This window comes from Engystomops pustulosus, chromosome 7 (assembly GCF_040894005.1).
Source record: "Engystomops pustulosus chromosome 7, aEngPut4.maternal, whole genome shotgun sequence".
NCBI classification, from domain to species: domain Eukaryota; kingdom Metazoa; phylum Chordata; class Amphibia; order Anura; family Leptodactylidae; genus Engystomops; species Engystomops pustulosus.
In genome coordinates this window covers 5267425-5280910 of record NC_092417.1, presented here as the reverse complement: position 1 = coordinate 5280910, position 13486 = coordinate 5267425, and the positions used below count along the sequence as shown (strand labels likewise).

Below are 13486 nucleotides of genomic sequence, written 5' to 3'. Positions count from 1 at the left end.
CAGTCTATGAAGATGAGGGGGTGACATAAGAGCTTACAGACTATGAGGATGAGGGGGGACACAAGAGCTTACAGTCTATAGATGAGGGGGTGACACAAGAGCTTACAGTCTATGAGGATGAGGGGGTGACACAAGAGCTTACAGTCTATGAGGATGAGGGGGTGACACAAGAGCTTACAGTCTGAGGATGAGGAGGTGACACAAGAGCTTACAGTCTATGAGGATGAGGGGGTGACACAAGAGCTTACAGTCTATGAGGATAAGGGGGGACACAAGAGCTTACAGTCTATGAGGATGAGGAAGGACACAAGAGCTTACAGTCTATGAGGATGAGGGGGTGACACAAGAGCTTACAGTCTGAGGATGAGGAGGTGACACAAGAGCTTACAGTCTATGAGGATGAGGGGGGGACACAAGAGCTTACAGTCTATGAGGATGAGGGGGGACAAGAGCTTACAGTCTATGAGGATGAGGAGGGACACAAGAGCTTACAGTCTATGAAGATGAGGGGGTGACACAAGAGCTTACAGTCTATGCGGATGAGGGAGAACACAAGAGCTTACAGTCTATGAAGATGAGGGGGTGACATAAGAGCTTACAGTCTATGAGGATGAGAGGGTGACATAAGAGCTTACAGTCTGAGGATGAGGGGGAGACACAAGAGCTTACAGTCTATGAGGATGAGGGGGTGACACAAGAGCTTACAGTCTATGAGGATGAGGGAGTGACACAAGAGCTTACAGTCTATTAGGATGAGGGTGACACAAGAGCTTACAGTCTATGAGGATGAGGGGGGACACAAGAGCTTACAGTCTATGAGGATGAGGGGGTGACACAAGTGCTTACAGTCTATGAGGATGAGGAGGTGACACAAGAGCTTACAATCTATGAGGATGAGGGGGGTGACACAAGAGCTTACAGTCTATGAGGATGAGGATGGACACAAGAGCTTACAGTCTATGAGGACGAGGGGGTGACAAAAGAGCTTACAGTCTATGAGGATGAGGGGGGTGACACAAGAGCTTACAGTCTATGAGGATGAGAGGGTGACACAAGAGCTTACAGTCTATGTGGATGAGGGGGTGGCACAAGATCTTACAGTCTATGAGGATTATGGGTGACACAAGAGCTTACAGTCTATGAGGATAAGGGGGTGACACAAGAGCTTACAGTCTATGCGGATGAGGGGGGCATGTAGTGCTGCTGTACTACACAGGGGTACACTGCTCTGCTGCTGTACTATACAGGGGATACACTGCTCTGCTGCTGTACTATGAAGGGGATATTCTGCTCCGCTGCTGTACTATACAGGGAATACACTGCTCCGCTGCTGTACTATACAGGGGATACACTGCTCCGCTGCTGTACTATAAAGGGGATACACTGCTCTGCTGCTGTACTATACAGGGGATACACTGCTCTGCTGCTGTACTATACAGGGGATACACTGCTCTGCTGCTGTACTATACAGGGGATGCACTGCTCTGCTGCTGTACTATACAGGGGATACACTGCTCTGCTGCTGTACTATACAGGGGATACACTGCTCTGCTGCTGTACTATACAGGGGATACACTGCTCTGCTGCTGTACTATACAGGGGATACACTGCTCTGCTGCTGTACTATACAGGGGATACACTGCTCTGCTGCTGTACTATACAGGGGATACACTGCTCTGCTGCTGTACTATACAGGGGATACACTGCTCTGCTGCTGTACTATACAGGGGATACACTGCTCTGCTGCTGTACTATACAGGGGATACACTGCTCTGCTGCTGTACTATACAGGGGATACACTGCTCTGCTGCTGTACTATACAGGGAATACACTGCTCTGCTGCTGTACTATACAGGGGATACACTGTTCTGCTGCTGTACTATACAGGGGATACACTGCTCTGCTGCTGTACTATACAGGGGATACACTGCTCTGCTGCTGTACTATACAGGGGCTACACTGTTTTGCTGCTGTACTATACATGGGACACACTGCTCTGCTGCTGTACTATATAGAGGATACACTGCTCTGCTGCTGCTGTACTATACAAGGAATACACTGCTCTGCTGCTGTACTATACAGGGGATACACTGCTCTGCTGCTGTATTATACAGGGGATACACTGCTCTGCTGCTGTACTGTACAGGGGATACACTACTCTGCTGCTGTACTATATAGAGGATACACTGCTCTGCTGCTGTACTATACAGGTGATACACTGCTCTGCTGCTGTACTATACAGGGGATACACTGCTCTGCTGCTGTACTGTACAGGGGATACACTGCTCTGCTGCTGTACTGTACAGGGGATACACTACTCTGCTGCTGTACTATATAGAGGATACACTGCTCTGCTGCTGTACTATACAGGGGACACACTGCTCTGCTGCTGTACTATACAGGGGATACACTGCTCTGCTGCTGTACTATACAGGGGATACACTGCTCTGCTGCTGTACTATACAAGGGATACACTGCTCTGCTGCTGTACTATACAGGAGATACACTGCTCTGCTGCTGTACTATACAGGGGATACACTGCTCTGCTGCTGTACTATACGGAGGATACTCTGCTCTGCTGCTGTACTATACAGGGGATACACTGCTCTGCTGCTGTACGGTACAGGGGATACACTGCTCTGCTGCTGTACGGTACAGGGGATACACTGCTCTGCTGCTGTACTATACGGAGGATACACTGCTCTGCTCCTGTACTGTACAGGGGATACACTGCTCTGCTGCTGTACTATACAGGGGATACACTGCTCTGCTGCTGTACTATATAGGGGGATACACTGCTCTGCTGCTGTACTATACAGGGGATACACTGCTCTGCTGCTGTACTTTACAGGGGATACACTGCTCTGCTTCTGTACTTTACAGGGGATACACTGCTCTGCTGCTGTACTATACAGGGGATACACTGCTCTGCTGCTGCACTATACAGGGAACACACTGCTCCGCTGCTGTACAATACAGGGGATACACTGCTCTGCTGCTGTACTATACAGGGGATACACTGCTCTGCTGCTGTACTATACAGGGGATACACTGCTCTGCTGCTGTACTATACAGGGGATACACTGCTCTGCTGCTGTACTATACAGGGGATACACTACTCTGCTGCTGTACTATACAGGGGATACACTGCTCTGCTGCTGTACTATACAGGAGATACACTGCTCTGCTGCTGTACTGTACAGGGGATACACTACTCTGCTGCTGTACTATACAGGGAATACACTGCTCTGCTGCTGTACTATACAGGGGATACACTGCTCTGCTGCTGTACTATACGGAGGATACACTGCTCTGCTCCTGTACTATACAGGGGATACACTGCTCTGCTGCTGTACTATATGGAGGATACACTGCTCTGCTCCTGTACTATACACGGGATACACTGCTTTGCTGCTGTACTATACGGAGGATACACTGCTCTGCTGCTGTACTATACAGGGGATACACTGCTCTGCTGCTGTACTATACAGGGGATACACTGCTCTGCTCCTGTACTATACACGGGATACACTGCTTTGCTGCTGTACTATACAGGGGATACACTGCTCTGCTCCTGTACTATACAGGGGATACACTGCTCTGCTGCTGTACTATACGGAGGATACACTGCTCTGCTCCTGTACTATACAGGGGATACACTGCTCTGCTGCTGTACTATACAGGGGATACACTGCTCTGCTGCTGTACTATACAGGGGATACACTGCTCTGCTGCTGTACTATATGGAGGATACACTGCTCTGCTCCTGTACTATACAGGGGATAGACTGCTCTGCTGCTGTACTATACGGAGGATACACTGTTCTGCTTGCTGCTCAGTCTACGCCACCTTTGGGCTAGAGATTTTAGCTAAAAAATTGACCTGCATCAAAATTGGCTAATGATCATGAATTAGTAGGCACAACAAAGGTTGCTAGGTTGCTTTCAACTGTATGTCATTAACCAAAATTTCCATGAAATTTGTATACGTGACAAATGAGACTTTTCATAAGGTTTAGATCCAATGCCAATTTGGGTGATCTCTAAAGGGAATCATAAAATACACTGCTAATATAAGTAAAGGGAACACTCAATAACTCAATACCACATCCTACACCTTAATGAATGAAATATTCTCATTACATACTTTATTCTGTACAAAGTTGAATGAGCCGACAACAAAATCACAAATGAAAAAATCATCAATGGAAATGAAATGTATTAACCAATGAAGGCCTGGATTGAGAGTCACCCACAAAATTAAAATAGAAAAACACACTACAGGTTGATCCAACTTTAATGTAATGTCCGTAAAACAAGACAAAATGAGGATCAGCATTGTGTGTGGCCTCCACGTGCCCGTATGACCTCCCTACAATGCTCCTGATGAAGCTCAGTAGTGTGTGTGGCCTCCACGTGCCTGTATGACCTCCCTACAATGCTCCTGATGAAGCTCAGTAGTGTGTGTGGCCTCCATGTGCCTGTATGACCTCCCTAAAATGTCTCAACATGCTCCTGATGAGGCTCAGCAGTGTGTGTGGCCTCCATGTGCCTGTATGACCTCCCTAAAATGTCTCAACATGCTCCTGATGAGGCTCTGGAGTGTGTGTGGCCTCCATGTGTCTGTATGACATTGATACAAAGACTCGACATGCTGCTGATAAGGTTGCAGATGGTCTCCTGAGGGATCTCCTCCAAGACCTGGACGAAAGTGTCCCCCAACTGCTTGACAGTATGTAATACAATGCAGATGGAGCGAGACATGATGTCCCAGATTTGCTCAATCAGCATATTGCTCTCAAAGTTGGATCAACTTGTACCATGTTTCTCCTCTTTGATTTTGTGAGTGACTCGAAATCCAGGCCTTCATTGGTTAATACATTTTATTTCCATTGTTGATTTTTCCATTCATGATTTTGTCAGCACCTTCAACTTTGTACATAAAGTATTTAATTAGAATATTTCATTCATTCAGATCTGGGATGTGTCATTTGAGTAACCCCTTTATTTTTTTGAGCAGTGCAGAACAAAATAAAATGTAAAACTTGTCCCCATATGTTTCCTCCTGTATACATCTCTTATACTCACTATAATGTCTCCTCTGGTACAAATCGCTCATACTCACAGTAATGTCTCCTCCTGTACACATCTCTTATACTCACAGTAATGTGTCCTCCTGTACATCGCATATACTCACAGTAATGTCTCCTCCTGTACACATCTCTTATACTTACAGTAGTGTCTCCTCCTGTACATCTGATATACTCAAAGTAATGTCTCCTCCTGCACACATCTCTTATACTCATTATAATGTCTCCTCTGGTAAATATCGCTCATACTCACAGTAATGTGTCCTCCAGTCTACATCTCTTAATCTCATAGTTATGTCTCCTCCTGTACACAGCTGTTATACTCACAGGAATGTCTCCTCCTGTACACATCACTTATACTCACAGTAATATGTCCTCCTGTACACATCTCTTATACTCACAACAATGTCTCCTCCTGTACACATCTCTTATACTCACAGTAATGTCTCCTTTACACATCTCTTATACTCACTATAATGTCTCCTCCTGTACACATCTCTTATACTCACAGTAATGTCTCCTCCTGTACACATCTCTTCAGGGCCGGATTATAGGCGGGGCCCCCACCATTTTGCCCCCCCCCCAGGGGCCCCCACCAGAACGCGTCCCCCAGTTCCTGACTCCTCAGCCGCCGCCTCCCTTAGTCGTCCGCCCGACCTCGGCACAGGTCACCACCTCCGCGCATATCCCCTTGCATGGCCTGCCCACCCACATGTCCGACCCCCGGCATGGCCGAGCCATCCGCAACCTTCCCGCCCACCCCGCTGCATTGCCAGGAATCCCCGCCCGCTCGGAATCCCGCTCGCGCTACCCCCGCTCTGGAACAAGCAGCTTTACCTTGCATCCCCACACCGCCACCCCCCCCCTCCTGCCCGAACAGACAGCCATCCTCCACTCCTCCCCGCTGAAACATTCAGTCGCTCCCCGCGCCCCCCACTCCCCCGCCGGAACATCGAGTCGTCCTCCGCTCCACGCACCGCCCCCCCCCCCCCCCCCCGCCGGAACATCCAGCCATCCTCCGCTCAGAACGCCCCCCCCCCCCCGCTGGAACATGGAGCCGTCCTCCGCTCCACGCACCCCCCCCCACCGGAACACCCAGCCATCCTCCGCTCAGAACGCCCCCCCCCCCCCGCTGGAACATTGAGCCGTCCTCCGCTCCACGCAACCAACACCCCCCCCCCTGCCGGAGCAAGAAGTCGTCCTACGTTACGCCCCCCCCCCCCCCCGAACAAGCTGTCATCCTCCGCAAGGACCCTGATGCCAGCCCTACCCCCGCCCGCCCGCTGGAACAAGCAGCCGTCCTCAGACACCCCCCCCCCCTCCGGCCGAACACCCTCCTGACGGGACAGCGTATATATGTATATACTGTGCATTTGTGTATATACTGTGTATATATGCATCTACTGTCTATATGTGTATATACTGTGTATATATGCATCTACTGTCTATATATTTATATACTGTGTATATATGATTCTACTGTGTATATAAAGTGTATATTTGTATATACTGTGTATATACTGTGTATATATGCATCTACTGTTTATATGTGTATATACTATGTATATATGCATCTACTGTGTATACTATGAATATACTGTATTTATACACGCATATATTTGTACAAGCATATATATGTGCACATTTAAATATATGCACATATATATATGTATATATGATGTATGTTTATGTTTATATGCTGTGTATATGGTATGTATGTATATGCTCTGTATACTGAATGCGTGTGTGTGTATTTCCCGTATGTGTGTGAAAATGCTGTATATACTGAATGTGTCTGTATTTGTTGTATGTGTGTATATTCTGTATGTATATGCAGCATGTGTGTATATGGTGTTTTTATACTGCATGTATATGTATATATGGTCAGTGTATACTGTATGTGTGTATATATATATTGTATATAATGTGTACGCCGGGCCAGGCGGCTGTGTGTAGCTGTGTTACTGGGGGCGAGGCGGCTGTATGTAGCTGTGTTACTGGGTGCGAGGCGGCTGTATGTAGCTGTGTTACTGGGTGCGAGGCGGCTGTTTGTAGCTGTGTTACTGGGGGCCAGTCGGCTGTATGTAGATGTGTTACTGGGGGAGAGGCGGCTGTATGTAGCTGTGTTACTGGGGGAGAGGCGGCTGTATGTAGCTGTGTTACTGGGTGCGAGGCGGCTGTATGTAGCTGTGTTACTGGGTGCGAGGCGGCTGTATGTAGCTCTGTTACTGATTGCGAGGCGGCTGTATGTAGCTGTGTTACTGGGTGCGAGGCGGCTGTTTGTAGCTGTGTTACTGGGGGCCAGTCGGCTGTATGTAGCTGTGTTACTGGGGACCAGTCGGCTGTATGTAGCTGTGTTACTGGGGGTGAGGCTGCTGTATGTAGCGGTGTTACTGGGGATGAGGCGGCTGTATGTAGCTGTGTTACTGGGGGCGAGGCGGCTGCACTGAGTGGGGGCCTCCACCAGATTTTGCGCCCAGGGGCCCCCACCAACCTTAATCCGGCCCTGCATCTCTTATACTCACAGTAATGTCTCCTCCTGTACACATCTCTTATACTCACAATAATGTCTCCTCCTGTACACATCTCTTATAGTCACAGTAATGTCTCCTCCTGTACACATCTCTTATACTCACAATAATGTCTCCTCCTGTACACATCTCTTATACTCACTATAATTCCTGTAAGCTGCAGGCCGGACTGGCAAGAGCTTCCACCAAGTAACTGAGGTGAGGACCAGACAAACAGTTCTCAGATAGGACAAGTTTCTTCAAGGTGGTTTTTTTTCTTATTAAAGAAGCCAACTGGATGCAGGACTCGTTTGGTAGCTTATTAGCAAAAAAACTGTAAGAAGAAGAAGAAGGAATGTAAAAGACATATCAACAGTAAATTGCTCCACATGTTTTATGATACTTTCTTGCCTAGTTGCCTCTTGGTTTGGGGTTATCATGAATGTAGGGGATGTAAGGGAAATTCTAAAGCTGATAGGAAAGGCTACAATGTGATTGGGACTGGGGTTGTAGCTATTATTAATAATCTTGCGCATCCTCTACACTAGCTAGTAAAGGAGATGTAGGTTCTTACAGAAGTTACTTTACATCATCCATGAATGTTTCAGATGTTATTTTCTACCTTTTCTATTTTTTCACATGACATTAGGGCACAAATAACTCTCCAAATTGGTGTAAAGAACTTTGCCATTCATTATTTTTGTCTTTTATTGTCTTTTTGTCTTTTATTATTGTATGTACATTTTTCATGAGTCTTTATTATATGTATTGCTGTAGAACAATTTGCCTTTAGGGATATTTTACAACTCATTTTATCATACAGACTGGTTTCTGTACGTGTCCAGTAGATCATTTAAAGACAAACTGAAAGAAGAAGAAGATGAGATGTGGCGGTTACTTCAGCAGACAGTATCACACATTTTGTGCTTAGATACATAGATAGGCTTAGATATGCTGAGAAGTAGGAAGAGTTGAATAAATGAAAAGTTTTCTAAGAAATATCCTGTGCTGTTTTGACGTCATCCAAGGGAGGGTTTAGGAAAGGAAACTGAAAGTCTCTGATACTTCAGCATGTGATAATAGAGCCTATAATACATGAGCCTGCGGTACCTGCTCTGTGATACTTCAGCATGTGATAATAGAGCCTATAATACATGAGCCTGCGGTACCTGCTCTGTGATACTTCAGCATGTGATAATAGAGCCTATAATACATGAGCCTGCGGTACCTGCTCTGTGATACTTCAGCATGTGATAAGAGAGCCTATAATACATGAGCCTGCGGTACCTGCTCTGTGATACTTCAGAATGTGATAATAGAGCCTATAATACATGAGCCTGTGGTACCTGCTCTGTGATACTTCAGCATGTGATAATAGAGCCTATAATACATGAGCCTGCGGTACCTGCTCTGTGATACTTCAGCATGTGATAAGAGAGCCTATAATACATGAGCCTGCGGTGCCTAACCTGTAATACTTCAGCATGTGGTAATAGAGCCTATAATACATGAGCCTGCGGTGCCTAACCTGTAATACTTCAGCATGTGATAATAGAGCCTATAATACATGAGCCTGCGGTGCCTAACCTGTAATACTTCAGCATGTGATAATAGAGCCTATAATACATGAGCCTGCGGTACCTGCTCTGTAATACTTCAGCATGTGATAATAGAGCCTATAATACATGAGCCTGCGGTGCCTAACCTGTAATACTTCAGCATGTGATAAGAGAGCCTATAATACATGAGCCTGCGGTACCTGCTCTGTGATACTTCAGCATGTGATAATAGAGCCTATAATACATGAGCCTGCGGTACCTGCTCTGTGATACTTCAGCATGTGATAATAGAGCCTATAATACATGAGCCTGCGGTACCTGACCTGTAATACTTCAGCATGTGATAAGAGAGCCTATAATACATGAGCCTGCGGTACCTGACCTGTAATACTTCAGCATGTGATAATAGAGCCTATAATACATGAGCCTGCGGTGCCTGCTCTGTAATACTTTAGCATGTGATAAGAGAGCCTATAATACATGAGCCTGCGGTACCTGCTCTGTAATACTTCAGCATGTGATAATAGAGCCTATAATACATGAGCCTGCGGTACCTGACCTGTAATACTTCAGCATGTGATAAGAGAGCCTATAATACATGAGCCTGCGGTACCTGACCTGTAATACTTCAGCATGTGATAATAGAGCCTATAATACATGAGCCTGCGGTACCTGCTCTGTGATACTTCAGCATGTGATAAACTTAGAAGCAATCACTGAGCTCTTGTGCAGAGCAGCTTATCCCCAGCAGCAGAGCTCAACAGACACTACAGACACTACATACAGCCTCTGGTTACAGTTTATCACCTTCTATTTACAAACAATCTGCAGAAACCTCAGCTCGAAGCAGGACAGGAGAGAACTGCCTTCAGCGTCTCCTTCCACCTGCTGTGTTCAAATAGTCCCTGCACTTACTGATCCCCATAACAGGAATCTGCTATAGATGCTGCGTGTCCCCTACCAAAGCCCTTACACACACATACCTATATATTCAATAATATGAAAGTTTCAGGATGTAAATATTAGCCTTATAAAAACTATGAAACAGTCTAAGATGTTCATAGCAAACAGCCACAGCTCAGCTATAAATTTTTAAAATCTGTACAAAAAAATTAGTCTGAGGTAGGATTGGCTGCTGGAGGCAATATACTGTTTTACTGTAGGTGTATGTGTATATATATTATATACATACACACACACACCCACCTACTGGTGACTGGTGATATACCATATATATATACTCATGTATAAGCAGAGTTATTAATCGCTGAAAAAACCCAACTCAGCTTATATACAAGTGTATGAAAATAATAATCTTACATACTCGCTTTCTGATGCTCCTGCGGCTTTTATAACAAATTGTGTTGAGGCGCCTTTATGTAATCTGCGGACACTATAAAGCGACGGTGTCACCACTGCTGCCGTCATAGTGTGCATAGTGGGCAGAGTGCATGAACCCCATGAGGAAGCCCGCCAGACGGGTGATACGCATGGGGCATCCGTAGGCTCTCCCCCTCATACATTATACTAGGTAATATGATGCATTTACTTTCTGTTTTATTCACTTGAACCTACTCCCTTATGTTCTGCTGCTATTACTCTGCACACAGCACTTTATTTGTGCACTATCATCTTTGTGTTTTATATTACATTGTTGTAGTGAAACTGTCTGTGATTGTATCCACGATGCACTTTAATTGTATATAATCTTTTCTTAAGCATCATTTGGACCCCATTATTGGGATGATGTGTATATATATATCTAATTGACAGCCTTGTTCATTTTTTCTATTTTTGTTTTGTCATTTACGTGAGGAATACCTTATTGAGGAGAGTCCTTTATGTTTGTCATTCCCTTCATTGGGTTTTTAAATGTTTTTATTGTCTTGTTTATGAATTAATAAATTGATATTTTCTACACATCCACTGTTTTTCTTCTCTGGATCTGATCAGAGTGCATGAACCCGTCACTTCCCGCTGAGTCTCCCCTGGGTCACCTCTCCATCTTGCCGGATGTAGCCGTGTTTGCATATGTTCGTCTAAATGCAGCCTAACATACATGTAGTTGTTTTACAGCTTTGCAAAGTACCAGCTTGCTGAACTTCTTATTGAGACTGTAGGGAATTTTATTACTTGGTTACATTTAACTATTGGGATGGGAGGGGTGCAGGACATTTCACTACTGGGGTGGGAGGGGCTGCAGGACATTTCACTACTGGGGGGGGAGGGGCTGCAGGACTTTTCACTACTGGGGTGGGAGGGGCTGCAGGACAATTCATTACTAGGGAGGCTGGTGCCGGACATTTCATTACTAGTGGGGCTGCTGCAGGACATTTCATTACTAGGGGGGCTGCTGCAGGACATTCCATTACTAGGGAGGCTGCTGCCGAACACTTCATTACTAGGGAGGCTGCTGCAGGACATTTCATTACTAGTGGGGCTGCTGCAGGACATTTCATTACTAGGGGAGCTGCTGCAGGACATTCCATTACTAGGGAGGCTGCTGCCGAACACTTCATTACTAGGGAGGCTGCTGCAGGACATTTCATTACTAGGGAGGCTGCTGCAGGACATTTCATTACTAGGGAGGCTGCTGCCGAACACTTCATTACTAGGGAGGTTGCTGCCAAACACTTCATTACTAGGGAGGCTGCTGCAGGACATTTCATTACTAGGGAGGCTGCTGCCGGACATTTCATTACTAGGGGGGCTGCTGCAGGACATTTTATTACTAGTGGGGCTGGTGCCAGACATTTCATTACTAGGGGGGTTGCTGCAGGACATTTCATTACTAGGGAGTGGCTGCAGAACAATTCATTACTAGGGAGGCTGCTGCCGGACATTTCATTACTAGGGGGGCTGCTGCAGGACATTTCATTACTAGTGGGGCTGCTGCTGGACATTTCATTACTAGGTGAGCTGCTGCAGGACATTTTATTACGAGGGAGGCTGCTGCTGGATATTTCATTACTAGGTGAGCTGCTGCAGGACATTTCATTACTAGGGAGGATGCTGCCAGACATGTCATTACTAGGGAGGCTGCTGCCAGACATTTCATTGCTAGGGAGGCTGCTGCCGGACATTTCATTACTAGGGGAGCTGCTGCAGGACATTTCATTACTGGGGAGGCTGCTGCCGGACACTTCATTACTAGGGAGGCTGCTGCCGGACACTTCATTACTAGGGAGGCTGCTGCCGGACATTTCATTACTAGGGAGGCTGCTGCCGGACACTTCATTACTAGGGAGGCTGCTGCCGGACATTTCATTACTAGGGAGGTTGCTGCAGGACATTTCATTACTAGGGAGGCTGCTGACAGACATTTCATAACTAGGGAGGCTGCTGCCAGACATTTCATAACTAGGGAGGCTGCTGCCAGACATTTCATTACTAGGGAGGCTGCTTCAGGACATTTCATTACTAGGGAGGCTGCTGCCGGACACTTCATTACTAGGGAGGCTGCTGCCGGACACTTTATTACTAGGGAGGCTGCTGCCGGACACTTCATTACTAGGGAGGCTGCTGCCGGACATTTCATTACTAGGGAGGCTGCTGCCGGACACTTCATTACTAGGTGAGCTGCTGCCGGACATTTCATTACTAAGAAGGCTGCTGACAGGCATTTCATAACTAGGGAGGCTGCTACCAGATATTTCATTACTAGTGGGGCTGCTGCAGGATATTTCCTAATTAGGTTAGCTGCTGCAGAACATTTTATTACTAGGGAGGCTGCTGCCGGACATTTCATTACTAGGGAGGCTGCTGCCGGACATTTCATTACTAGGTGAGCTGCTGCCGGACATTTCATTACTAGGGAGGCTGCTGCCAGACATTTCATTACTAGGGAGGCTGCTGCCGGACATTTCATTACTAGGGAGGCAGCTGCCGGACACTTCATTACTAGGTGAGCTGCTGCCGGACACTTCATTACTAGGGGGGCTTCTGCCGAACACTTCATTACTAGGGGGGCTGCTGCAGGACAATTCATTACTAGGGAGGCTGCTGCAGGACAATTCATAACTAGAGAGGCTGCTGCCAGACATTTCATTACTAGTGGGGCTGCTGCAGGATATTTCATAATTAGGTGAGCTGCTGCAGGACATTTCATTACTAGGGAGGCTGCTGCCGGACACTTCATTACTAGGTGAGCTGCTGCCGGACACTTCATTACTAGGTGAGCTGCTGCCGGACACTTCATTACTAGGTGAGCTGCTGCCGGACATTTAATTACTAGGGGGGCTTCTGCCGAACACTTCATTACTAGGGAGGCTGCTGCAGGACAATTCATTACTAGGGAGGCTGCTGCAGGACAATTCATAACTAGAGAG

At 46.5% G+C, this 13486-nt stretch overlaps 1 protein-coding gene across 1 annotated transcript in view; it reads right to left on the bottom strand.

Annotated features, from left to right (window-relative positions):
* The window catches only part of LOC140068888 (NACHT, LRR and PYD domains-containing protein 3-like), a 119775-nt gene that overhangs the window by 24849 nt on the left and 81440 nt on the right, over nucleotides 1-13486 (bottom strand). The window contains exon 8 of the mRNA XM_072114249.1: nucleotides 7763-7933. Within this exon, the coding sequence (XP_071970350.1) occupies nucleotides 7763-7933 (171 nt within the window). The remainder of the gene's footprint in view (nucleotides 1-7762; nucleotides 7934-13486) is intronic.